At 36.5% G+C, this 27,216-nt stretch overlaps 1 protein-coding gene across 1 annotated transcript; it reads left to right on the top strand.

Moving 5' to 3' along the window:
• Positions 1-62: 62 nt before the first annotated feature.
• Positions 63-26,863, top strand: KIF23 (kinesin family member 23). Its single transcript, XM_069458243.1, has 20 exons — positions 63-132; positions 1,538-1,666; positions 5,520-5,625; positions 6,212-6,321; positions 6,752-6,922; positions 10,014-10,126; positions 10,286-10,407; positions 12,054-12,156; positions 16,014-16,093; positions 16,185-16,304; positions 16,522-16,645; positions 16,947-17,105; positions 17,990-18,147; positions 19,116-19,289; positions 19,519-19,698; positions 20,022-20,333; positions 24,350-24,432; positions 24,626-24,707; positions 25,362-25,432; positions 26,217-26,863. Exons 3-20 carry the CDS (start codon positions 5,602-5,604, stop codon positions 26,230-26,232), a joined length of 2,202 nt encoding a protein of 733 aa, XP_069314344.1. The 5' UTR covers positions 63-132; positions 1,538-1,666; positions 5,520-5,601; the 3' UTR covers positions 26,233-26,863.
• Positions 26,864-27,216: the final 353 nt, after the last annotated feature.

Genomic DNA, 27,216 nt, shown 5'->3' with positions numbered 1-27,216 from the left:
TAAGGTTTTTGTATTAGTGTTGAACTAAAATGTTTTTTTTTTTTTTTTAAACCTGTGACCAGGAGGGCTAAGACACCCAGGAAACCTATAGTGAAAAAAGGATCCCAAACGAATCTTAAAGACCCAGTTGGGGTAAGATCTCCCTGTGGATTTATGTGTATATATTCTTTCTCCAGTACTTTCTGTCTTATGTGTATGCTTGGAATAGAAGGAAGAAGAGATGCAGAAGTGCAATCGAACACTTAAGTGGATTTACTAAATTACATAAAACTGGTTCTGGCTGTGAAATTTTGGTTTTTCTACAGGATCAATTAGTCCTGTAAAATGAAGTCTTTGGTTGACTGCATTCCTTCCATGATTATAATTTGAAAAGTTAGATAATTAAAAATCTTCAGCTGGGTTGGGTTCATACTCTTTGTGATGGGGGAAATTTTCTGCTCAGATGAACATTCTTTCCCACCTGTGTATAGTAACTGACGACATGCCTCACCAGGGGAGCCCCAAACTGCTGGGGACCAAGTTTCATAAAGACTGTGGTATAGAATAGCTTAATTCAGTCTAATGTCTACTCATAATTGCAAATGAGCTTGGGAACTTGCTTTTAAAATTGAATGGCAAATAAAAGAGGGTTGCTTTGCTCTGAGGTATTTTAAATCTCTCCTCACTGCCACTGGAGTCCAGGTCTGACTTGAGAGAATCAGGTCCTTTGCACACAGCCAGAGTGGGTTTTCCCCTCAAACCTTCCCCTACAGTTTTCTTTCTACTTCTTTGTATATTAAGTGTTAGGTTAAGCTGGCAAGTTTTATTATAAATTGACATGTAATTCTAACTTTTAAAAATCTCATTGTGTGATATGTTGTTGGCTTTTAGAGATTTTTATATTATTGGTATTAATAGTATAACTTTAGGCCGGGCGAGGTGGCTCACGCCTGTAATCCTAGCACTCTGGAAGGCCGAGGCGGGAGGATCGCTCAAGGTCAGGAGTTCAAGACCAGCCTGAACAAGAGCGAGACCCCGTCTCTACTAAAAATAGAAATTAGCTGGACAACGAAAAATATATAGAAAAGATTAGCCAGGTATAGTGGTGCATGCCTGTAGTCCCAGCTACTCGGGAGGCTGAGTCAGAGGGATTGCTTGAGCCCAGGAGTTTGAGGTTGCTGTGAGCTAGGCTGACGCCATGGGCACTCTAGCCCAGGGCAACAAAGCGAGACTTGTCTCAAAAAAAAAAAAAATAGTATAACTTTATTATTTGTATATTAGTACTTTACGCTATTACAATATAGTAGTAAAGACAAGTTGTGCAATTTGATCCTTTTATCAAAATTTATTTTAATTTTTGTGTATTTTAAATCTTTTCATATCTAATATGTCTGTTTGCATTTGTCAGTCTCAAGTAGCAGATTTTGGTATTCATAGCTCTAGCTTTTTCTCTTGAGTTGAGAGACCAAATGTTTGTGGAATGGATGAATGGAAGCTTAAATGAAAAATCAGGCAAAATGTCAACCTTTGTTCTTTACATGCCTTCCTATTTTTTCAGGTATACTGTAGGGTGCGCCCACTGAGCCTTCCTGATCAAGAGTGTTGCATAGAAGTGATCAATAATACAACTGTTCAGCTTCATACTCCTGAGGGCTACAGACTCAACCGAAATGGAGACTATAAGGAGGTAATTCCTATTGGAACCAAGTTGTTTTTACTTGGTATATTATTTCCTGAATGGCTTTTACACTTTTAAATTTAAGAAAGTTCATGTGCGATCCCACTTTTTTGAAAGATTTATTTACTTCGCTATAACCACTGTATCTAAAGTGTTTTTGATTTCTGGGATGCACAGACACATCTTTGGTACACTGGAGTTAGAGGATTGCTTTTAGGGAATAATTTCTTACACTGTATATTTATTGTTTCTTAGAGCACATGTTAGGAATAGTTTAATGTGGAATGATATGTGATTGTGCTAAGCAGTTTTTTATATACACACACAGTTTCATGTGTGGAGATTAAGATAACTAATAATAGACATTTATACTTGTATCAACCTCTAATGACATGTTTTTATTTTTAGGAAATCATTGAACAAACTAAGAAATACTGAGTTCAATTCAGTTTAGCAAATGTTTCACTAAGCTAGTAGGCTGGAGGATGGAAGGAGATTTAAAAAACTTGAGTAAGACACATCCTTGCCTTTATGTAGTTTACAAATTAGTTGACCCCTTTATGTAGTTTACAAATTAGTTGACAATAATCAATAACAAGTAAACAAGTAACTCTCATATAGATGAGACAAAGAGGGGGAACTGTGGGAATGCAGAAGGAAGAGGATGAATTCAGGATGTCATTTCTATGTGTAGCTGCCATTCACTCTTGTGCCACTGTTCCAATGAAATTGCTTTTTGGAAGACCATGAGCAGCCTCTTTGCTGTTAAATTTGATGTGTATCTCTTTGTCCTCTTTACAGTCTATTTCTCCTTCCTGAAGCACTCTCCAGTCTCCCCTTCCAGCTCTCCTGTTCTTTTTACTCTTTACTCACTGGCCACCTTTGCTGGCTCTTCCTTCTTTTCCAACCTCTAAATATGGAATTGGGCTACGCCCAGAGCTCTGTGCTCTGTCTACACTTTCACATGGCTTTAAATGTCGATTATATGGTAAAAGCTTTGGGATTTTTATCTCCAGCTTAAACCTTTTCTCCAGCTCTAAACTCAGACATCCAACCACTTACTTGATATCTCTGTTTGGATGTCATGTAGGCATCTCAAATTTTACGTGTCCAAAAAGGAGTACTTGATTCTTTTTCCTTTAAATCATTTCATCCCTTATCTTCTCCAGTAATGGCACCATCATCTGTGCCAGTTTCTCAAGCCAGAAATCTGGTGTTTACCTTTTACTTGTCCCACCTCATATCTAGTTTATTAGAAAATCCTTTCAGTTCTATTCCAAAGTACGTCTTGAAACTGTGCTTTCATTTCCATCTCCACTGCCACTGCCCTATTCTGAGCCCCATTGTTAATCACTGAGACCAGTGTTTCTCAAACTATCTGTATTGAAGGAACAGCTTTTTTATTTTTAATGTATTGCAATTGGTACGTTTGTACGGTTTGTGCTAGATGGAACTACCCATGTGTGTTAGACAACAGAGAACTGGTTTATAATCTGTACAGAGAGATGAGCCATTCAACACTGTTTTGTGACATTGTAGCAATGCCAGATGGCTAACAAAGTTTCTCAGCATTTAAGTAGTCTGGTAATGAACAGTTCTCAGACAGGCACTGGTTTGCTGACTGTATTTTGAATAGCATTGACAAAACTGCCAAAGTCTAACTGGACTGCCTGCTTCTACTCAGAATCTTCCTCTCTAATCCATTTTCTACAGAGCTTCCAGAGTGATCTTTTAAAGTATAAATGAGATCTTACCATATTTCTGTTCAAAACCTTTTAAGGAATAAAATCTTTAAATGGACAAAATCCTGCTTAATCTACTTCCTATCTCTCCACCCTCATCTTTTAATATTCATCTAATCCTTTGAGTTCCTTGGATAAGCCAGAGTCCTGCCTGACAGCTGATGCCTTATCCTGGAATTCTCTTTCCCTAGGGCTTAACATGATTGGCTCCTCATCCTTGGGTTTCAGCTTCAATATCACCCTCTAAGGGTGTCTAGACTACTCCATCAGAATAGCCACCCATCCCTCTTCTCCCTTGGTCTGCATTCTGTGTGCCTCCTTTACAGTACTTACCACAATCCATTTACTTGTTTATTGTCTCTTTCCCCCACATAATGTAAACTTCTAGGGTATATGCACCTTGTATGTCCTGTTCATCAAACCCTGAATAAATATGGATTGAGCATGAATGAATGGCCTGGGAAGGCTTTATGGAAGAGCAGGTCTTTGAGGATGTAATATAGTTAGACACTGACCTACTGAATTTATTTATTGAAGTAAATTTCAAATATGTATAAGGTTTCAAAGTAGTTATAAACCAAAGTTTTGATGGGGATTAAAAATTGTTACTGCCTTTTGGCAGAAGGCAACATTGTTTAATGGAAAGAACAATGTACTGGAGAGGGCTTTGATGTTAATTAGCTGCATGGGCTTGGTGAAGTTCTTCCTTTGGGCTTCAGTTTTTACTTTGAGAGGAGGGAGCTAGTCCTGAGGAACTGAGGTCATCCATCTAACCTCTTAGTATTATCCTGTGTATATCCTTTTAGTTCCAAGATTCTTGTTCTTTTGTGAACTCTAAAGCTGTTTTATAGGATTAGACTGAAAACTTCCACAAAGGTGAGAGTTATCATAGCTGAAGTAGGTGTGTGGTCTTTGATAAGTTATTTAACCTCTCTGTTTTCTCATTTATAAAATGAGCATAACTGATAGTACCTACATCAGGGGTCTTAAGAACAAAGTGGTTCACTGCATAGGCAGTGCCTATTGTCAGCTGTCACTATTATTTTGATTATTATATGTTTGAGTATTAATCTATACATGTCTCCTTTTGGGGAACGATACTGCTAATCTTAAAAATGTTAAGAGTCGTGATATTAATATTTGAACAGGCTGAATTTAAGATAAAGACTAGAACAGGAAAAAGGACATTTGACAAAGGCTATAATAAATAATAATAAATAATAAATTCTAATAAATCCTCATGCTGCACTAAATAATTTAGCATTGAAATTCAAGAAGCAAAAATTGCAAGAACAGGAAGCCTTCAGAAATAATTATGTCTACAAGCCAATAAAACTAGCAAATAACAAAAATAGAACTCCAGCCCCTGAATAGTTAAAACATTTTAATTTACATTTATATATTCCAATCTAATTTTTCAAGGAGTTTGATAGTGTTTTTGGTAATATGACTATATCTTATAATTGTATTTTGAAAGAAACTTGATAATTGAAGTATTCTTGCTTTCTTAAAGGTCAGAATTTATTTAAAATTTATTTCATATAAGAACTCAAGGGATGAGACTATATTTACAGTTCATTTCTGGTTTTAAAATACAGTACATCAAAACATGTATTATGCTGATATGCCATGTTAAATGGCACCTTTATGAAGGAAAAAATAGAAAACAGTCAATTATTGTATGAAGTAATGCTTAAAGATTTTCACAAATCTATGAATTGTTATAATACATTTTGATCCTCTTTGTCACTTAATTAAAACAAAGTCAGCCTTAGTCTATGAAGCATTAGTGGGCTTAAGACTTTTCTACATTCTCTTTGGTAGTTGTGACTGAAAATATTTACCAGTTTATAAGTGGTGTGATTTGGGTATGTCATGACTTTTTAGTGGATTACTAAGACACTGAGAGTTCCAACTGTAAAGACCATTCATATTTTTTCATTGCATGTCTAGATCTTAAATGTTCATAGCCTCCCGCCCAGTTAGCTCAGTCGGTAGAACATGAGACTCTTAATCTTAAATGTTCATAAAGACACATCTTAAGTTTAAGCAGATGTATTTCGAGCTTACATATACTAGAATTCCATTTAAGTGTGTTTTATTTTTTTCTCTCTCCACAGACTCAGTATTCATTTAAACAAGTATTTGGCACTCACACTACCCAGAAGGAGCTCTTTGATGTTGTGGCTAATCCCTTGGTAGATGACCTCATTCATGGCAAAAATGGTACGATTCTTGGAGTTTTGTTGGATTTCCCTTTTTCTCCTCTTCTGATAGAACTTTTTTGATATTTGTATGTTTGGTTTATGTTAGGCATTTAATGCATATTTAATTTGTTAGAATGATGCTAAACCTACTTTTTGTAAGCTGGCTAATTTTTAGTATTTTTTAATGCAATGAAATATTACAAGTGGAAGACTTACTTTTAAGGTGTAATTCATTGTGACTTGCTATACTGTAGGTCTTCTTTTTACATATGGTGTGACGGGGAGTGGAAAAACTCACACAATGACTGGTTCTCCAGGGGAAGGAGGGCTGCTTCCTCGTTGTTTGGACATGATCTTTAACAGTATAGGGTCATTTCAAGCTAAGCGATATGTAAGTATAATTCTTTTGTGTTGTGACTATTTCACTGTGGACGCAGGACTAAGATGCCTTTGGATATGTAGTATTAAGGAAGAACCAAAGCATTGGATTCATTTTGAAACCTTAAATGTGTTTAAATATTAAATGTTTCTTATTTCTTAAACATGTTTCTTAGTATTTAGGTCACATTCTAAAAACCATGGTCTGATTTTTGCTCCCACTTCAGGTTTTTAAATCTAATGATAGAAATAGTATGGATATCCAGTGTGAGGTTGATGCCTTACTAGAACGTCAGAAAAGAGAAGCTGTGCCCATTCCAAAGACCCCCTCTAGCAAGTAAGTAATTACATTTGTACGCATCACCAGCCTAGGGGCATGGGATTCTGTCCTGTGGTTTGCCCAGGCATAGGGAACATTAAGTAGAGAAGTTGGTCTGACAGTTGAGTTTTGTGAGATTAAAGCTGAGGAATGTCCTTTAGTTATTTGCTCAGATGTTCTCTTTGGGTTTGAGCACATTGTGTTTGAATTACTCTTTTGAGAAGGAAGGTACTGCTGTGGGTGAGGAGTGAGCATAAAAGCCTTTGTTTTATATCTAGGAGGAGATGGGGATACTGTTGTCAACTGAGTATGAATAAAGTTGCATTGTGTGTTTCTGCTTGTATTAGCATATCATTTATGTTATATCTTTTAGTTTCCCCTTGGGATAATTTACTTTTGATATTTACTCACAATGTATAACATCAGAATTTTTTTTTTTTTCTTTTAGACGACAAATAGATCCAGAGTTTGCAGATATGATAACTGTAAAAGAATTCTGCAAAGCAGAAGAGGTTGATGAAGATAGTGTCTATGGTGTATTTGTCTCTTATATTGAAATATATAATAATTACATATATGATCTATTGGAAGAGGTGCCATTTGATCCCATAAAACCCAAGTAAGTGGTGAAGAGAGCTCCTTAGCTGTTAACCTTGGTGAATGCACTTTGCCTCAATGAACCTCAGTTTCTTCAGCTATAAATGGGAGTAATGCTTGTGTTTGTTTTCAAAATGAAATGTTATGACTTGTATATCAAGTAGTTGGTGCTTAATGAGGGAACAAGTGGGTTAAGGCATCTAATGAGAAGAGTGACCTGAATATTCATGTTAGAGATGACTTTTCAAAACTCTTGACTTGGGGTTGTGTTTCGAGAAGGCCCTTAATTATGTTAGGAAGTTTCCCTGTCGATATGCTCTGGGGCTACTTATCCAGAACCTGAGACTCAGTGTGGGAAGTTTTGTGGCCTCTTTAACCACCTCTATCTTGGTGATCTCTACAGAATGGAGCCTAAAGCTGTAGTCTTTACAAGTAATACGGACATTTCATCATTGATTAATAGGAAGTGACATCTGCATTGCCATTCTGCCAGAATTAGAAGAGTACTTCTTAGATGTCCTTGGGTCTTGCCTTGCCAAGACTAAAGACCAGTCACCACCTGGCATCACAAAAGATAAATCCACATTTGTGCCAGATTCTACTCTAGAATCTTATGTCTAAAATTAGTATCTTGTTTCCAAGTTGATGGTTTTGTTCTTAAGCTAAAGGCTTGTCTTTCATGCTGTCTTCATTAGGGCCTCTCAGGATGTAAATAATATGAAGACATTTGTCTTTTTTTTTTTTTTTTTTGAGACAAGGTCTCACTGTGTCGCCTGGGCTAGAGTACAGTGTTGTCATCGTAGCTCACAGCAACCTCAAACTCCTGGGCTCAAGTGATCTTCTTGCCTCAGCCTCCCGAGTAGCTGGGACAATGGGCATGCGCCACTCTGCCTGGCTAAGTTTCTATTTTTTTGTAGAGACGAGGTCTTGTTCTGGGCTAGTTTTGAACTCCTGGCCTCAAGCGATCGTCCCGCCTTGGCCTCCCAAAGTGCTAAGATTATACCCGTGAGCCACTGTTCCTAGCCAACATGTGTCTTATGTTTAACTTTGTGTGTATGTCCAAAGGAGTATTATTGTAGAAACAGCTGGATTTAGAAAACCGTTAGACTGAAAATAGGTGTCAGTGTATCTACTTTTATTTACATGGAAAATTTACGGACTCTGGTTGAGGCCATACTTGATACAAGTATTTCTGTGGTTCTTACTGAGTCATATTTTGATACAGGTATCTTCACTCAGAGTCCTTGAATTTTCATCTGCATTGACTGGGAAAAGAATTACAAAGTTGCTAAGTGAGCTAAATATGAAAGTATTCATTCTAGAAGTTTAAGTGAAGGAAGACTCTTGGTCTACTTCACCCTTCCTAAAATGAGGACTTTACAAGGGGACTTACTTCTGGAGTGACCTATTTTTTTTTTGTTGTTGTTGAGACAGAGTCTCACTTTGTTGCCCAGGCTAGAGTGAGTGCCGTGGCGTCAGCTTAGCTCACAGCAACCTCAGACTCCTCGGCTTAAGCGATCCTACTGCCTCAGCCTCCCGAGTAGCTGGGACTACAGGCATGCGCCACTATGCCCGGCTAATTTTTTCTATATAGATTTTTAGTTGTCCATATAATTTCTTTCTATTTTAGTAGAGACGGGGTCTCGCTCTTGCTCAGGCTGGTCTCGAACTCCTGACCTCAAGCGATCCACCCGCCTCGGCCTCCCAGAGAGCTAGGATTACAGGCGTGAGCCACCGCGCCCGGCCAGAGGAGTGACCTATTTTTATTTACCCTTGGAATGTTTGTAGTAAGAAAGAACTACTTAGGTTATAGAGAAATATATAGAGGAGTAAAGACCTTATGAGACAATTGCTTTTTATATCAAACTAATTACTTTTTCATTTATTTCAAAGTGTTAGTTGTCTTGACTCTGGTTTTGTGTGTATCGTTTTTCTAAATTTTTGTGATGTCATTCATTGCTGCATTGCTACTAATGAATTTCGTGTCTGCCCATGTACCTAGTTTTTTGTTTGGTTTGTTCTAAATGATATTATTTTGAAAGGATCCTATCTTGGTGTTTTTAGTTAAACAAAGGAAGACTGACAAAAGTGACTTGGGTGCCTGGTAAACTTTCTGGGTAACTCCTTGAATGAATATACAAAGGTGCTGCTTTGGCACTGAATTCAGATTTAATCTGTTAGGGTGGCGTTAGATCTGCTTTTTTAAGCTGGTTAACTTTTAGTGGTTTTTCACACAATGAAAAATTATTAACAAGTGAAGGATTTTTAAGACACAACTCACTGTGACTGTCACATAGTCTGGACTGAGCATGTTGCTGTGAGATGGCTGGTTTAGAAATGGTAACTTCTACTTTATTCCTTCGGTAGGTGGAACAGTTGCAGCACACCCATGAGGAACACAGATTTTGTGTATGTGATGGTGTTGGCTCTTTTCTTAAGGAGAAGGGTGCAGTTATACTAGTGGTTGGCATTCTGTGGCATGTTCGCATGTAGGCGGTTTTCCATTGGCATTGGGCTGGCTGCTACCGTAAGCCCTCCTTGCTTCCTGAAAAATCTTCCATTGACTGTCAGTGATGGTGGCTGGTAAATGTCTCTACCCTCACCATTCACAAGACTGAGGCCAAACAGGCAGCGCCCTTACCCAGCCTTTATCCTACCATTTAGACTAAAACTTGACAAGCCACTTTGAAAGGATTGCCAGTGCTGGTATATACCAAACTCTTTCTGAATTTCTTTTCTGCTATTGCTGAGAAGGTCAGAACCAGTTCTATCTGCTGATCTTTTAAAATTAGGAAAATATTAGATTTTGATGCCTAACCAGTGCATGTGATGTTGCTATAATACTACTTTGGTCTAATTGTTTAGTTAGTGTTGTTTCATGTGCTTTGTTAGAGCAAATTAGAGCAAAGCTTTTAAAATAAAAGTGGTCCCTATGTTACTAATCTTGACTGTATATAAATCTCATCCAAGTTTAATATTTCTCTGGGGTCTTACTTAAACTTATTTTCATTATAAGAATGGATGTCCTGTCACCTGGCACTTTAGTCCTAGTCTTAAGTGAAGATATTAGTATCTCATAATTTTGGAAACTAATGATTTTTTCTTTCCTATAGACCTCCACAATCTAAATTGCTTCGTGAAGATAAGAACCATAACATGTATGTTGCAGGATGTACAGAAGTAGAAGTGAAATCTACTGAGGAGGCTTTTGAAGTTTTCTGGAGAGGTTAGAAACAAAGCTAGAATTAGAAAAATATAAAATGATAAATATAACCCTGATGAGTTGCTATTGTAATTTGACAGCAATCTTTTTTGATTTATTAGAAAGCATGTATAATGAAATGATTGAGTTCAGGTTTGATCAATGATTTCTCTTTTGTCACAGGCCAAAAAAAGAGACGTATTGCTAACACCCATTTGAATCGTGAGTCCAGCCGTTCCCATAGTGTGTTCAACATTAAATTAGTTCAGGCTCCCTTAGATGCAGATGGAGACAATGTCTTACAGGTAAAGTTGTAGTGTATATTTTCTGGTTCTAACTCAATCCTTAATTTTTGGAATTAGAGTTAAATTAGGGATATATTATTTCAGTGAAGCTTTCTCTAGAATTAATGTACAGTTAGTTCTCTGTATCTGTGGATTCTGCATCCATGGATTCAACCAACTGGGATAAAAAATAGTCATAAAAACAATATTGCATCTGTACGAAACATGTACAGATTTTTTTTCGTCATTATTCCCTAAATAGTACAGTATAACAACTTGTTACATAGCATTTACATTGTATTAAGAGATGACTTAAAGTATATAGGAGGATATGCATCGGTTATATGCAAATATTACACCATTTTATATCAGAGACATGAGCATCTGTGGATTTTAGTATCTGTGGGAGGTCCTGGAACCAGTCCCCCATGGATACTGAGGGTGATGATGTGTAGGTGATGACATTTGAAATTTTTTTTTTCTTCCATTAGATAGTGTAGTTTTGGGAATTTGGCTATTGATTCTTGGAACCTGGCGTTTTGCTATGAAAAAGGTTTACAAATCTTTAAAAATCTCTTCAGTAGAGGAGATAAAATAAGAAGAACATGTGATTTATTGTTTTATCTCTGATGACTCATTTTTGTATGTGAAAGTCTGGTTAATGGTTTTAAAGTGTTGGCAAGTCACTTTCCAAGGTAGGTATAGTTCAGGAAGTGGGGCTAAGCTTACCAGGCCAGTAGGGCTCCCCATCAGCTGATTGCTATTTACAACTGAGCCTGTCGTGCTACAAGGCTTATGTCAATTAGTAACAGCATTTGTGCCCCGAGTACACATAATTTAATAACTTTAAGATACTAAAGTATAATTGTATTCAAACCATATTATAAAATTGTGGTGTTATGGAGGTTTATATGTAGCAAAAGATAGGTGGTAGTGAAGACCACCAGGATTTGAATTCTGATTCCTATATTTATTAGCCATATGACTTAACTATAGTAGAACCTCCTTAAAGGTTATGAGAATTAAAGGAGGCAGTGCACATAAAGTTCTTAGTTCAGTGCTTGGCTTATGGTCAGCACTCAATAAATGTTCGCTAGAAAATAGTTATGTCAGCTTTCCATACACACTTGATTTCCTTTGAATCACATCTACTGTTACACTATCAGGTACCTCTTGACCTTCATTTCTTTTTACAAAAATTAGAGTATTATGAAATTATTAGGTTATTGTAAGATTATAAAATATCTGATTATAGAAAAATTTAGGATAGCCCTGTTCTAGGCTCTCTTTTTTCAGCAGATATTTGTTGAGTTTCTATTGAATGCTAGGCACTATACATCACGCTGGAGATAACATAGTGAAAAGGCAGACAGAGTCCTGCTCTCAGGGAGCTTACAGTCTGATGTAGAAGGAAGACTAGACAATAGACAAGATAGTTAATGTTGTGAGTATATATATATCTTTTGTTTTGTTTTTGATGAATATATTGATCACACTCTTAGCAAACTCCCCCCTAAACCATGTATCCTTTGCCCCTCCTATACATTTTATATTGTGCACATATATTCAGTAGGACTTAATAACTCATTGCTTTGACTCTACTTAAAGAACATTGTAAACCAATTGTAACTCATTTTGGATTATTGGCTTTGTGATCTTTTCTTCAGGAAAAAGAGCAAATCACTATAAGTCAGTTGTCCTTGGTAGATCTTGCCGGAAGTGAAAGAACTAACCGGACCAGAGCAGAAGGGAACAGATTACGTGAAGCTGGTGAGTAAAGCATAGCACTTATTTATTGTCACAGCTTTCAGAAACTTGCATTGCCAGTTTTTTTATCTACTTATTGATGGGTGGTTTAAACATAATTTTCTTCAGTTAGTTAATTTAGAGTTTAAATTAATGGTCAATGCTATTTCTTTAGTTAGGCTGATTTGGTATCTGTTACAAAACACTGATTTCTTGAACTGCTGGCTTAGAGTGATCTTCCCTCCTCATCCTTCCAAAGTGCTGGGATTATAGGTAGCCATCTCACCCAGCCTAAGACACTGATTTAAGAATGAGGAAGATTGACTAAAATAAATATAAAATAAGTTATATATATTGAAAGAGTCTGTTATGTGTATTGTTGGTATTGTAGGTCAGTATTGGGTCCTTGAAATTAAGTGATTTAACAGTTACTCCAGCATTTATAGTTGTAAAAATTGGCTTTTGGAGATGGGAAAAATCTGAACGCAAAAGCCAGTTGAAGGGAAATCTACGTGTGTGTGTGTGCGCGCGCGCGTGTGTGTGTGTTTAATCGTTCATTTACTATAGCTGTACATGTTGTATTTTATGTTAATAACCATTTACTGAGTACCTACTACTGTGTGCCAGGAATTGAACACAGATATAAATGATGAAGCCCTGCTGGAGAGAGCCCTGCTTAGTATAAGAGATCAGTAGATAACTAGACCGTTTGAGTAGAGTATAATGGAAGTGAGCTCAAGCTTCTGCGAGAGTGCAGGATAGGGCTTTCTAATCCAGTCTGGGGGTGGGGAGGGGTGACACATAGCCGTGAGCTGTATGGAGAAGGATAGGATTAAAGGCAACATCTCTGATGGAGGAGACAGCTGCCTCTAAACAGAGCAAGTCCTAAGAGAATATGGCAGACTCAAAGTAGCTGAAGTGGAGGGTGTGGGTTGGTGAATGGTGAGAACCGAGGTAGGAAAATGAGGCAAGGCCATGAAGACCCTTGTCTGTCATATTAAGAAGTTTGAATTTTATCTTGAAGGAATAATGAGGGCTACCAATTATTAAGGGTCTAGTGTGTGTCGTAGTATCTACTAGGCATGGGCTTGGTTTTTGATTCTGACTTCTCAGGCTTGTATCATACCCTCATTTTTCAGATGAGAAAATGGGTTGGGAGAAGATAAGTAATTTTTCCATGGCTGGAGCCTAGGTTCAAACCTAGGTTGGTTGATCTCTCAAAACTTGTATCTTTCTACTATGTTATACAGCCTCCCCCTTAAAGAAGGGTTAGTCTTGGAGAAAGAATATTTTGCCAGTGTAGAGAATTAATTTACCAGGGGGCAAGCCTAGAAATATGAAAGAATAGTTAGGACCCTTTGGCAAGCAATTCAGATGAGTAATCATGTGACCTGGAGGCAAAGGTCAGACAAAAGCAAGACCTAGTTAGGAAGTAGGTGCACCAGGATGTGCTGAATAAAGAGCAGTTTGAGTAGCAGGTGGGGGCGGCTAATGAGGCTTGTGTTTGATATGTTCAGTTTATGCAAGTGGACATGCTTATGATTGAATGCAGAGGTACATGGATTTGGAATGAGAGATTTGACTTAAGGTTTCTAGGATTAGGTTTTGCCAATAGAGACAGGAGTGAAGCAATGGGGGAGATAAGATTATTCCTGGAGAATAGAGAGGAATAGGCTGAGGGCAGAGCCTTAAGGAACAAGCCCTTGAGATTTAAGGAGTTTGGGAAGGAGAGAGAGGTGGTAGCTAAAAGGGACTTGAGGGATTATGAAATGGTTAAAAAACACACACCCATTATATATGTATATTAGAAGATAGTGAAGACTTGAGTTTATGGTCTGAATAGAGGAAGAAATTGAAGTCCAGTGGTACAAAATGGGGCCTGTTAGACCTGCCTCTAGCCTGGGCCAAGACCCTTGCTATTTGTGTGAATCGCTTGAGTCTTCTGAGAGTGGACTGTGTCTGTGCTGTCTACCATTGTATCCCCGGTGCCTCTTACTTACTAAAGTGTTAATAAATATGAAAGCAATGATTATTGGTGGAGCAAGATCCCAGAAGGGCAGGAGATTTGGAATCCAGATCACAAGAGGAAGGATTAACCTTGATGAGATAAGAGTTTTAGTTGGATTGGGAAGAAAGTAAAAACCTTAGGTTTCTGATGCTTTGGGGAAATGATAGAAAGGCCTGCTAGTGTTAATATGGGTGAGGAACACGTATGTCGATGGTGAGGAAGAAGCAAAAGAGATTGTGGTTGGGGCAGGTGTCAGGTGTCAGGTTTTCAGAGGTGGAGTACTTCTGAGGGGTTAGGTTCGGGGTTTCGGCATGATCTTGCAGCTACAATGGAGAGACAACGATTTACTGGAGTTGAGGACATTGGGGTCCTCTGACCACAGCATGTGAGAGTGATTGTCCTCATGATACCAAAATGACCCCGGGGCTGGCATGTAGGAGGAACTAGGAAAATGTTGCTGGCCTCCCTGCGCTTACCACCCTTATGGAATGTTAGGCTTTAGGAAACAAGCAGCTTTTACCCTAAAAGGCTACAGGGCTGCAGAGGGAAGCACGATCCTTCTGCGAGATCAAGGATTAGGTTGCAGGGTTTTTGCCATCGATGGAGGGTGAAGCCTGTGGACCCTGCCCAATGTGATATTTCTGAATGTAAACATATAGAGGATTACAAAGGAAACCAATTATGTATTTTTAAAAGTATTCTTAAATTTGTCATATGGTAATTTATGAGCTTTATTAATGCCTTAAATAAAAACCCAGCAGCAAGTCTAATAACTAAATAATTGCAAAGTAATGATGAATATAAATATCTTGATCAATAAACTGTAATGTGCTATTAAAATATCTGCGATTTCTATTGATAAAAATCACAGGTTCTACTATTACAATACTACTGTGTTTTTTGGCCTACATTAGTAATTGAAGGAACTGCTCAATTCTAGTTAGAGGTCTGTAAAAACATGTAATTTATTTCCCATTGAAGTATGCAGACTCCCTGAGATGTATCCCCGGACAATATAGACCCTGGGCTAAGAACCCCTGGCCATTAGGGAAAGAGATGAATGGATCATTCTGTAAGAAGTTTGAAGATGTAGGGAAATCTGTTAACAGGAATATAAGTTCTTGAGAACACAATGGGAAAAGAAGAACATCAGGATTTTGGGTCAAGGAAGAGAAATCATGAATCATGGAATATTATGGAGGTCCAGATGAGTTCTGTATTTTGGAAGGTGTATCTTTGGGAGGCCAAGGATGAAAGAACGATGAAATTGGCTAACCTTAGTCAAGGTTCCAAAATGAACACATTCTTAGGCACTTTTGGGGTCTAATCAGGTGAGATCTGCATTCTTGGTTAACATCAGACTTGCCTTGGTTCAGAAAGTCAAATAAAAATACTCACAGTTAACAGCTATGCCGCCTGAGAAATCTTTGTTGAGATATACAGGGGACGAGTTAGTTGGTTCCTAAGACAATTTGGGAGCTCCTCTGGGTGCCACGGGGATTTCAGACTCTTAATGGAGCCAACTGTAGCCTGAAATGGCCATGTTTTAAACAGAACACTTTAATATGAGGATATTAAACATCTGTATCTAAGATACTCTTTCATAGAATTTAGGATTTGGAAGAAACCTTATGGGTTATTAAGTATAATGTTATATTCTGTGGAAAATCCTTTTGATCCTTCAAGGATGGCTATTTAACCTTTCCAGAAATGCTGCTATTGAAAGAAAGCCTGGGCCAAGATTAAATTTAGCCATGAAAATTTGTTATAATTTCATCGAATGGTTATATGAAGTTGAGATTTTATAGGCAAACAGCACACTTTAGCTACTATATTGTAGTTCTCATATTTTTGGTGTGTATTTTTCTGTCAGGTAACATTAATCAGTCATTAATGACACTGAGAACATGTATGGATGTCCTGAGAGAGAACCAAATGTATGGAACTAACAAGGTAAACAGTGGCCTTCTTTAATCATTTTTATAGTTTTGTTTGTGTGCATTTTTTACCTTATGCATTTATTTGGATTTCAATGTATTTATAGATGGTTCCCTATCGAGATTCAAAGTTAACCCATCTGTTCAAGAACTACTTTGATGGGGAAGGAAAAGTGCGTATGATTGTGTGTGTAAATCCAAAGGCTGAAGATTATGAAGAAAGCTTGGTAATTTTAATTTATTTATCCTATAAAGTCTTGAGTTTCTGTAGGGAAAACAACTGTTTGGATTTGAAGAAAGACATTTTGAACATTTTGTAGATTGACACAGAATCATTGGATACAGAAGTAGACTAATAACCAGTCTATTGTTGCTTCATTTAGTAATTTATGAAGGACTTAGATATCCTTATTTTTTAAAAACTCCATTGGTTTTGTATTTTAGCAAGTCATGAGATTTGCAGAAGTGACCCAAGAAGTTGAAGTAGCAAGACCAGTAGACAAGGCAATATGTGGTTTAACACCCGGGAGGCGATACAGAAACCAGGCTCGAGGTCCAGTTGGAGATGGTATGATTTGGTGTTACATCATTTCCCTACTCTTTATCTCCCTTAAGAAAAAAAATCTGTTTCATACGAGAGAATGTTTACATACTTTCCTCTCAAGAACCAAGTTAAAAAAAAATTGAACCAAAATATAAATGAGATTTCTTTTATTGTATACTATAACTCTCATTTTGAAGGAAATAAAATTATGTCAACTCAAGAAATTCCATGGTTAATTAAACTGGGGCCCTAAGCACATTCTTAAACTTGTTTAGATAAGCTCCTTCTCGCCTAACTTTTTATAATTTTTATAATTTTAATACAGAACCATTGGTTACCGACATGGTTTTACAAAGTTTTCCACCTTTGCCGTCGTGTGAAATTTTGGATATCAATGATGAGCATACACTTCCAAAGCTGATTGAAGCCTTAGAAAAACGACATCGTCTACGACAAATGATGATTGATGAGTTTAACAAGCAATGTAAGGGCGAAATTATTTGCAGTCATTTTGACTTCTGAAATTAAAAGTATTTGTAATGAATTTGAGTTCCGTGGTTGAATGTATCTTTAAGGGAGAGTTATCTTGTCTTTATACTTTGGAGTACTCAAGGCATTATTTAATTAGAATGACAGAATTTTTCTCACAGCTCTTTTTTATATTCTAAGAAAGTTAAACAAAAAAAGGAGCATGTGTTCCTTCCCTCCTATTTCTTTCTTTACTAATAGTGATGAACACAGGGAATATTTCTTAGTTTCCCTGTCTATAAAATGGGGATTGTAATTATTTCTACCTCAGGGGGTATTATGAAGATAAATGAGATACTATATGAAAATCCTGTAGAACAGTGAACAGCCTGGTACATAGTAAGTGAATGTATCCATTATTTTTATCATCAGTTCATTTTGTTCTTCACCGTAAAGTTATGAGATAAAGTGGTATTTAAATTTCCATATTAAAATGAAATTTGCTTAGAAAAATCAAGTAACTTGCCTAAGTCAAAATTAGTAAGTGGTATACCAAGGATTTCAACTAATCCTAAATCTAGTGTTATGTTTTTGCATTTGTTGATATGAAGCAAATTACTTACCTGTAAGAGTTGGGAAGAGATGCTCTAGTGTAAAATGAAAGACTTGAGTGTCTTCAGTATTAAATAGAAAGCTTCTGTGAGTATCTCTTACAGGGTTTTTTCTCACTATAAACTGATTCTCAGAGATTTGCTGAATGTATAGCTACATTGTATTTATTTTTTAAAATTTATTATATTTTTGAATAGCTATCTTTTATCTAGTGTCTGCTAATAGAAGTTGCTTTCATTGGTTATTTTGGGATTGGAGTAAAATTTGACCTGCATGCTTTTGTTTCAGCTAATACTTTTAAAGCTTTATTACAAGGATTTGACAGTGCTGTTTTAAGTAAAGAAAACTACATTCAAGGAAAGCTAAATGAAAAAGAAAAGGTGATCTCAGGACAGAAATTGGAAATAGAACGACTGGAAAAGAAAAACAAAACTTTAGAATATAAGGTTTGTTTTGGCATTATGATAATGGATATAGGTGCTGGCCATTCAGCACTGGTCTCTGAGTGAGCTGTTCTGCTCCATGGGCCTGTAACCGCTGCTTATTAGGAGTTCTTGGTGGGGCCTGTAGAGGGGTAAAAAGAAAAAAAAAAAGAGTTCTCACTTGGTTATGTACTAATCTTCATCCCACCTGAAAGAAGAGGAAATGTGAGTGAAAAGCATAAAAGGGAGAAAAGGGATAATATATTCTTTAATTTTATGAGAATCTAGTGGTTGAAAGAATACTCTTTGGCCCAAGCAAGGGAGCTTTCTAGAGGACTTTCTAGAGTTTAGCTTTGGTTATAGCTTGCTTTTTGATTTATTAGAAATATTTCCTCAACGGGGGCAGGGGAAAAAAAAAAGCAAAAAAATATTTGCTTAGTATATGACTCTTCAATAATCACATGAAAGAAATGATTAAATGAGATAGACATAACAGATACTTGGTAAATCTTAATTAGATCCGTATTTGGTTTACAAATTGTAAACAAATACAAACTCAGGATTAAACTCTTCCTTTGAGGTAGAAGGAAATACTATTTTGTTGGGGACTGCTGCTGCAGCACTGTGTAATGTGTGTTCTCTTATTTACAGAGGATTGTTTAGAGGTTTGGCAGGGTATACATTCATTCTAAAGAGAAGCTAGTCTCAACCAACACTGTTTTCTTTATTCTGAATATAGCCTAAAAAACTAAGTTTTAGGTCTTAATTTTAAGAGAAGCTTTGTCTCTGGGTGAGGAACTTGTTTAACAGGTTTCCCTTTCTGGGAATGGAAGTGGGAATTCAGATGAAAATTGAGAGGAAAAATATGCTTTTCCCGTGACTTTTATTTCCACAAATAAGCTTACATAAGCAAATTAAGAAAGATTATTTTATAGCTACATGAAATATTTACATACCAAATAGTGAACATAATGATTGATCTACCTTCCCAGATCGAGATTTTAGAGAAAACAACCACTATCTATGAAGAAGATAAACGCAATCTGCAACAGGAACTTGAAACCCAGAACCAGAAACTTCAGCGACAATTTTCTGACAAACGCAGATTAGAAGCCAGGTTGCAAGGCATGGTAACGGAAACAACAATGAAGTGGGAGAAAGAATGCGTGAGTATCATTCTTGTAGTGCTCGTCTTAGAGTTGGATGATTTACTTCATGTTGTGGTTAGGTTAAATATTCTAAATTACTGTATTTGTGGTAGGCTTTTGGTGGTGTTTGTTAACTCTCAGGAAGAACTGGAAAACTGTCATTGTTAGGAAATAAAGTGACTGGGTAGCTGGTGTACTTGTTTGCTATGACTGAGTTAGAATATAAATTGCCATTGATAATCTGTAGGAGCGAAGAGTGGCAGCCAAACAGCTGGAGATGCAGAATAAACTCTGGGTCAAAGACGAAAAACTGAAACAACTGAAGGCTATTGTTACTGAACCCAAAACTGAAAAGCCAGAGAGACCCTCTCGGGAGCGGGATCGAGAAAAAATTACTCAAAGATCTGTTTCTCCATCGCCAGTTCCTGTAAGTTATTTGTGGTTGTGCATTAATTTCGTACTAGAGGAAATTTGTTCAGATTAGATGACTGTTGCTATGATAATCAGTTTTTTGTTTTATATTATTATATTTCTGAAATTTCTATTGCTATTTCTATTTTTTCCTAAGATACTTTACTTGAAAAAAATTTTAAATTTTGTACAAATACAAATTTAGCGTAAAAATTTAGTAATTTAATACAAATAATTATTTATAATGTTAAATCTTCATGTGCTAAAATTATAGAAGAGTAATGAATTGTTTCTCTCAGTTTTTCAGTCTTGCTCATTAATTTCTCTCAATTTTTCTAGCTTTCTGGTAACTATATTGCTCAGATTTCCAACGGCCAGCAACTCATGAGCCAGCCACAGCTACATAGGCGCTCTAACTCTTGCAGCAGCATTTCTGTAGCTTCCTGTATTTCGGAGTGGGAGCAGAAAATTCCTTCGTACAACACACCTCTCAATGTCACATCTATTGCAAGGCGTAGGCAGCAGGAGCCAGGACAAAGTAAAACTTGTGCCGTGTCAGACAGAAGGCGAGGGATGTACTGGACTGAAGGCAGGGAGGTGGTTCCTACATTCAGAAATGAGATAGAAATAGAAGAGGATCATTGCTGCAGGGTTAGTGCCAGTATTATTTTAAAGCATTGTAGCAGATTTTATCTTCTTTGTTTTTTGTAACTTTGTTCTGAAAGTTCACTGGAAAGATAGGCAGGCTGCAATATATATAAATAAGGTCTAACTTTTCTGTAAGTTAATTTGAAAGATGGACTCATTCTAAAATTGAGGCCTAGCTCCTCATCTGAAAAAGCCTAAATGCATCTGGCAACAAAAGCAATGCCTGTGTGTTCAATGAACACAGGCCAATTTGGCATGTCCCAGAGTGGTCTGTGCTTTTCAGTTGAATAAACTAATGAGCTTTGCACAAAATTGGTGAACCGTAGTATCTTGGCACACACTTTCCATTTTTTTCCTTTTGGTTGCCCTTCCCCAAGTTAGATTATTTTGCTGCTGCTTTTTGAACCCTAGTTTTTAAGATTTTCTGAAACATTTATTTTGAAAAATTTCATACCCAAAGAGAAGAGATAAAAGAATGGTACAAGAATGTCTTTCCCCCGACCTAGATTTACCAACTGTTACTTTATGTAGATACGTAAACATTTTTTCCCCTGAACTTTTTGGAAAGTAAGTCATAGACTTCCTGACACTTAATCCTCAAGAATAAGGACATCATCCTACATAACCACAATCTTTATCACACCTAAGAAAGTTAACATTAATGAATAAATATCCTCTACTGGGACAATATCCAGTTGTCCCACTAATGGCTTTTCCTTTTGCAATCCGTGATACTATCAAAGTGTATGCATTGCATGTGGTAACTATGTCTCTTTAACCTCTTTTAACCCCCACCCCAACACGTTTTTTATTTTTATGACATTGACTGTTTTGAAGAGTCCAGGCCAGTTGTTTTGAAACTACTGAAGATTTTCATTTCGAATAAATTACTTTTATTTTTGAGGCTTTATCTCAATTTACAAGGGTTTTGCCTCATTCAAGGGTATTTAAATTCACTTTAATATTTTTCTTCTTAAGGATTAAGGTAAAGCTTCCTTTGAATCTGAATAAATGAACCAAGTTAATATTGTGGTTTTTATACTTAGTAAAATTAAGATAGCTCTTTTAGAATTTTTCTTCTAAATAATTAATCTTACAGTAAACATTTGCTTTAGATTTTCTTGTATAATTTAGGGTATAGATGAATGTTCATGTAGGTGGCCCAAATTCCTGATTATTAAGGGATGGTGATGAATCCCAAGGTATGTACCAAGGCAACAGATGATTCTAGAGTCTCCTAAGTTCTTTATTTTGTAGATTTTGCCTTAAACCTTTTTCGGGAGCAAATTATGGTGAATGGTCTTTCTGATCAACTCTAGTCAATCATCTTATTTCTTGAAAGTTTATAGACTGAAAACCATTCAAGGCCTGCTTGTGCCTTGCCAACAGTAATGTGATATCTAATTTGGCCATGAGATATTTAAGAGGATTTACTAGAGATACTTTTTTTTTTTCCAACTTCTCACTTGAAATCAAAATCTCTTTAGAAGTGCAGCAGAAGAGTTACCTACCATAAGGTTAGTATCTATGCATCTAAGTTTGTTGGTCAAAAATTATGTCAGGTGGACTGAATTTGTATTTCAGTGAGGAAAAAACTTTAAATATTTACTTCACAAATGCCAGTAGATTGTACAGATTGTCATCTTTCCTAAGCTTGTTTTATCAAGCTTTGGATTTGTATTTATTGTTAAATATGTTGAAGGAAATTCTCACTTTGGCTAAATGGTAGATGATAAAGGCCAGACTTTCCTTCTTGTTCAATGTTAATTAAACCATTTAAAAAATGGAAAGTTTGCTGCTTGTTTTGAGGATCAGCATCTTTAGTGGCAAACTGCATTGCCTATGTCACTATATAGGGAAAATGATTCGGTTCCTCAGGTTATACATTTTGAAGTTAGGATCTTTACATTTGAACAGTGTTGAAGGATTTGGCCTGTGACAGACTTTTTTTCATTTGCTTTCAGTTTTACACACGGGAGATGTTTACAAGATGCCAATGATAACTCATTGCTTCAAACAATTAACGATGGCGTGTATATGAAATATATTTTCTTAGAATGACTATGCTAAATTTCACTTCACATTTACATGTGAATGGCATTTGAATGGAAGCAAGCGACTGGTTTTTTATTGTATAATAGAAACTGATTTGACACTATTCTTTGTTTGATTCTTGGAACCTTTATAAATGTGTGGTAAAAAAATTTGTTGGTATATTTTTAGCCATTGTTGTATTTGAACTTCTAATGAAGTTCTCTTTTGAGATTTAAAAATCTTATAGTGAAAGTACTCAGAAGTACGTTATATTTCTTTTAGTCATTTTATACATAGAGTTCTTATACCTTATGTTCTGTGGTATTTTGTACTATATAGCTTCATCAGCTTTTATTATTTTTTGATCTCTGTCTTTGTATAAGGAGTGTTTCCTCTTTTGTTTAGAGGCCTAGACATGTTTAGGGCTCTTACTGAAGCTTTTAACAGAGTTGTGGACCTAATAGATTACCTTATAATAGCAGGCATAAATATTGATTTTTGATCAAGAATGTAAAATGAATTATTTGTTGTGAACCACCCCTTAAGCAGGAAAGTCTAGCAGCATTACCAGAATTTCTCCTTTCATCGTTTGTTCAAAGGGAAGATCCCAGGTAGAGTTTATCATATACAAGCTAGTGTTAAAGATGTTTGTTGGTTTTGTTTTTAAACATGAAGAGAATGTTTAAATTACTTGAAGAACTATTTAGCTTTGAGATGGATTGTTTTGATACTATCATCAAGTAACGTAGCCAAACCTGCTGCACTTCTAATAATACCCTTAAATTAATTCTGGGTTATGCTTGTTTCTTGATTCCTCTTTCAACCTGATCAGAACGTACCACCAATTCGTCTCCGACACAGACGATCACGCTCTGCAGGAGACAGATGGGTAGATCATAAGCCTGCCTCTAACGTGCAAACTGAAACAGTCATGCAGCCACATGTCCCTCATGCCATCACTGTATCTGTTGCAAATGAAAAGGCACTAGCTAAGTGTGAGAAGTACATGCTGACCCACCAGGAACTAGCCTCCGATGGGGAGATTGAAACTAAACTAATTAAGGTAAAAACTAATTTGCACAGGAGAAAAAAAATATATTAAAAAATCAGCTAAATAAAAAACCATTTGCCCTGCTACTTTGATGACAAACACACAGTGTCAACTGGAACATCAGTGGGTATTTGATGTAAGCTTTTTGTTAGCAGAAAATTAAAGTAACTGCTTAGCGGTGAATCTGCTAAAGGGGGACTAAATCAGCTTAAATAGGCATAGAATCTTGGGTAGCTTAGAACTCCAGATCCATAATGTACTTTACTGTATATTTAGTTTTAACCACTACTTAAAAAGTAAACCTAAACAAAGAACTCCCACCTTTGTTCTCTGTTAGTTCAAGATAAAAAGTCCACATTAAAATTTGGCCTATCAAAATCATTCAGTATTGGGCTATCTAAAGCCCTTTCCCAGAACGATGACTTGCCTGCCTGTAGAATAATTTTCCTTTAATCATAGAGTCAATGAATAATCAGGAAATAAAAGATAAAACCTTTTCATTTCAAATTTAATTTAGAGGATAGTTCTTATAATTATAGCTACAGATAAGATGTACTATCTTTTGAATATGAGGGGGAATGCTCAGAGAAGAAAGAACAATGCCTTAGAACGTGTAGAAATTTCTGGCAGATTTCTTGATCCTTAGTGCAGTTTAATTTTTAAATTACAGGTAGAACAAAAAGGAATATTTTTTCCCCACAATTATGAATGTTACTAATTACATTGTATTGGACTTTTCTTTAGTGAGAGATAATGTGCTCATATTTCTAAAGTATTTTGATAGTTCATACTCAGTAGTCCCAAGCACCATCTGGTTTTGTGGGTGGGAGTTTCCATAAAACAGTAGACTCTTGAGATCAATTTGAAATATGATATGTGTGTTTATCATTTGGATGTATCAAAGTGTAACAGTGACCTTTTCTCTTGGCTTTAGGGTGATGTTTACAAAACAAGGGGTGGTGGACAATCTGTCCAGTTTACTGATATTGAGACTTTAAAGCAAGAATCACCAAGTGGGTGAGTGAGCATCAGAGACATCTCTCTTGAAAGGGTGGTTGTTTTCCTAGCTGCTCATTCTCGAGGAACAGAGTATCCTGTGAAATTTATCATTAATTCTCCAAACGGGTGTAGATGGTATTTCCCTATTTTTAATATTTTTCCTGTTCTTAGATGCAAAAATAATTGTTGCATCATGTTTCCCCCTTTTCAGTAGTCGAAAACGAAGATCTTCCACAGTAGTACCTGCCCAGCCAGATGGCACAGAGTCTGAATGGACCGATGTAGAAACAAGGGTAGGGGAAAAATTAAATATTTGTGTCCTTAATAAAAATTAGGCATCTCTTATCTTAAACCACATAGCTGTAGCTTTTTAAGCTCTTTGAAGATGCTGAGGTACTATGTCACATGGCCAGCTCAGCATGTAGGCCTGTTCATAGCAAACCTGCAAAGGTATTTGTATTTCTTTAGGTGTGGTCTTACTGGAGCTCTTCAGTTCAAAGTCCCTGTTTTCAGTGTAGAGGAATAGGGCTCAAGAACGAGTCAGAGAGTATCACTCTAGAATAACATAAATTCACTTCAACTTGATGGGAATCTTCTTAGAAGCAGCTCACCTGGAATTCCCTTGTAACTGTTACTCTTGAGAAGAGGCTCATACGGAAAAACATGAGAAGGTGGGGGTTGGAAGGCTCAGCTCTGGCCCTGGCCACTAACTTTCTCAGGAACTCCTCTTCCTTAACTAAAGTGAAGGAAGTTAACTGGATGACCTCTAAAGATCCTTTTGGCTCACAAAGTTTGTGGCCTATGCCAGAAATGCGAGTAATTGCCATCTTCACTGAACTAGAAAGCAATGTTGGATTTCATCTAGGTAGAACCTATATGTAAACAACTGTGTTTTATAGACTGTTAAGAGAAGCTGATCTTTTCCTCTTCTGCCATTTTCCTCTCAGTGTTCCGTGGCTGTGGAGATGAGAGCAGGATCTCAGCTGGGACCTGGATATCAGCATCACGCACAACCCAAGTAAGCGCTGACTGTAACTGGGGCCTTGCTGTGTGTGTTTTCCCTTCTCTAGTAGCTCCACCATCAGGCCTTCTCCCAACCATCCATTTGTTTTTAAGAGCAAACCTATGGTTTTCATTTTCCCTTTGGAATATCTGGGTCCTACTGGCAGACTGCAGTAGGCAGCTGCAGTGCTCAGAGCCTCGGAGCTGCAAGGACAGGAGGGGACAGAAGATTGGTGGCTCTTGTTCATATTCTGCCAACACTCAAAAGCTTTCTGAGGCTGAACTGAGAGCACCTATAGAGAGGGAAGGCTGAAGGCATTCATTGAGGATGATGACAGTTTTGTGTAATTATTCTTTCCTGACTTGCTTCTTGGTCTTGGTATAGCAATAAGTGTTCACTGAAGTAAATAAAACCGAATGGCAGAATTTATATTAGGGAAGGAGTCACACCTTTTCCTCTTCTATTAAACCCGTACGTAGGAGTCTGGCCCATTCTTTTTCCATATTTTAATAAAACCCCTACTTTACAAATATCTACATAACAATATTTTTAACACCTGTATTCCTTAGTAAGCAATTTGGAAAATTGTTGTAACAGGATAAAGATGTGAAGTCCTATTTAAATTAAATCTAAATTTAATACTAGATAAGCATATTTTATAAGTTATTTACTTTCTCAGAAGGACTTGAATTTTCTCATGATCAAACAGCAATTCTCAAAGCCCTCCTAAAGATTCATTTGCTATGAATGTGTCACTAATTGCAAGATACAATACTAAATGTTGGTTTTTATGTTTTAGGCGCAAGAAGCCATAAACTGATAGTCCCAGTAGTGAAAGAACATTTTCATTTGTGTGAGTGATTTCTCCAAAGCCATGCCAGAAGCAGCCTTGTAAGCCATCTTGTAGAACTCCAGCTTTCTTGAACATCACAGACCTCAGCTACATCATACACTGGCCTAGGTCAAAGCTTCCCCTATGGTTCCAAAGACATCTAGAATTCAACACACTTTGTATAGTATATGCCTTGCTGTATTTAATATTAATATTAATAGCAGAGAAAGACCCCCTTTTTTCATTGCTGTATGAACTTTTTTATAATGCTTTTTTTTGTATATTTCTTGTATACTTATAAACTAATTCATGAAGGTGTTCGTCTTAGGTGATTAAGGAAGGATGTATCTAGATCACGCTTTATTTTTTATTGTGACTTTTCCAGCTCTGGTCTGAATATTTCTTAAGGTTTTAATAACAAATGCTGCTATTGATTAGCTGCAGGAATGCACTTTAGACCTATTTGACAATTCAAACTTTCAAAATAAAGATGTCAATGACTGGCCAACAATAAAACCATTTTAGGAAGTTATTTTGAATTTTGTATGTGTGTATTCACTTTCTGACATTTAGATATGCCAAAAGAATTGAAATAAAAAGCACTAAGAAATACAAAGTTGTGTGATGGCCATTCATTCAACACATACCCCCAGTACCTAGCATAGTGCATTGCATTTACCTGGCACTCATTATTTGTGGGATGGATTAAAAGAAAGCACTAGAAAATATAAAGTAATTTGATGTTAAATGGACAATGCCTATTTTTGTGTGACATAATATGCTTTTCTAGACATTTTAAAATACATGGTTTGGGGACAACATAAATTAGAAAAAGTACTATTGAAAGTCATGGTGAAATATCCACTCTTGCATGGGTGAAGATACATTTTGCTCTGACTAGATTTGGGGTTCTTTTGAGGCTGGTTTTTTTTTTTTTTTAACAAAATGATAGTTTAATCTGTTTATT

This window comes from Eulemur rufifrons, chromosome 2 (genome assembly GCF_041146395.1).
Source record: "Eulemur rufifrons isolate Redbay chromosome 2, OSU_ERuf_1, whole genome shotgun sequence".
NCBI lineage: Eukaryota > Metazoa > Chordata > Mammalia > Primates > Lemuridae > Eulemur > Eulemur rufifrons.
Note: the sequence above shows the minus strand (reverse complement) of the source record. Positions and strands in the feature narration are given on the sequence as shown.

What these genes read in the sequence shown, in the direction of transcription:
- KIF23 (XM_069458243.1), top strand. Translation starts at nt 5,602, where the DNA reads ATGACCTCATTCATGGCAAAAATG. An exon ending in CCAAAGACCCCCTCTAGCAA is followed by an intron (nt 6,322 to 6,751) that starts GTAAGTAATTAC and finishes TTTTTCTTTTAG; the next exon opens with ACGACAAATAGATCCAGAGT. An exon ending in AAATGTATGGAACTAACAAG is followed by an intron (nt 16,094 to 16,184) that starts GTAAACAGTGGC and finishes ATGTATTTATAG; the next exon opens with ATGGTTCCCTATCGAGATTC.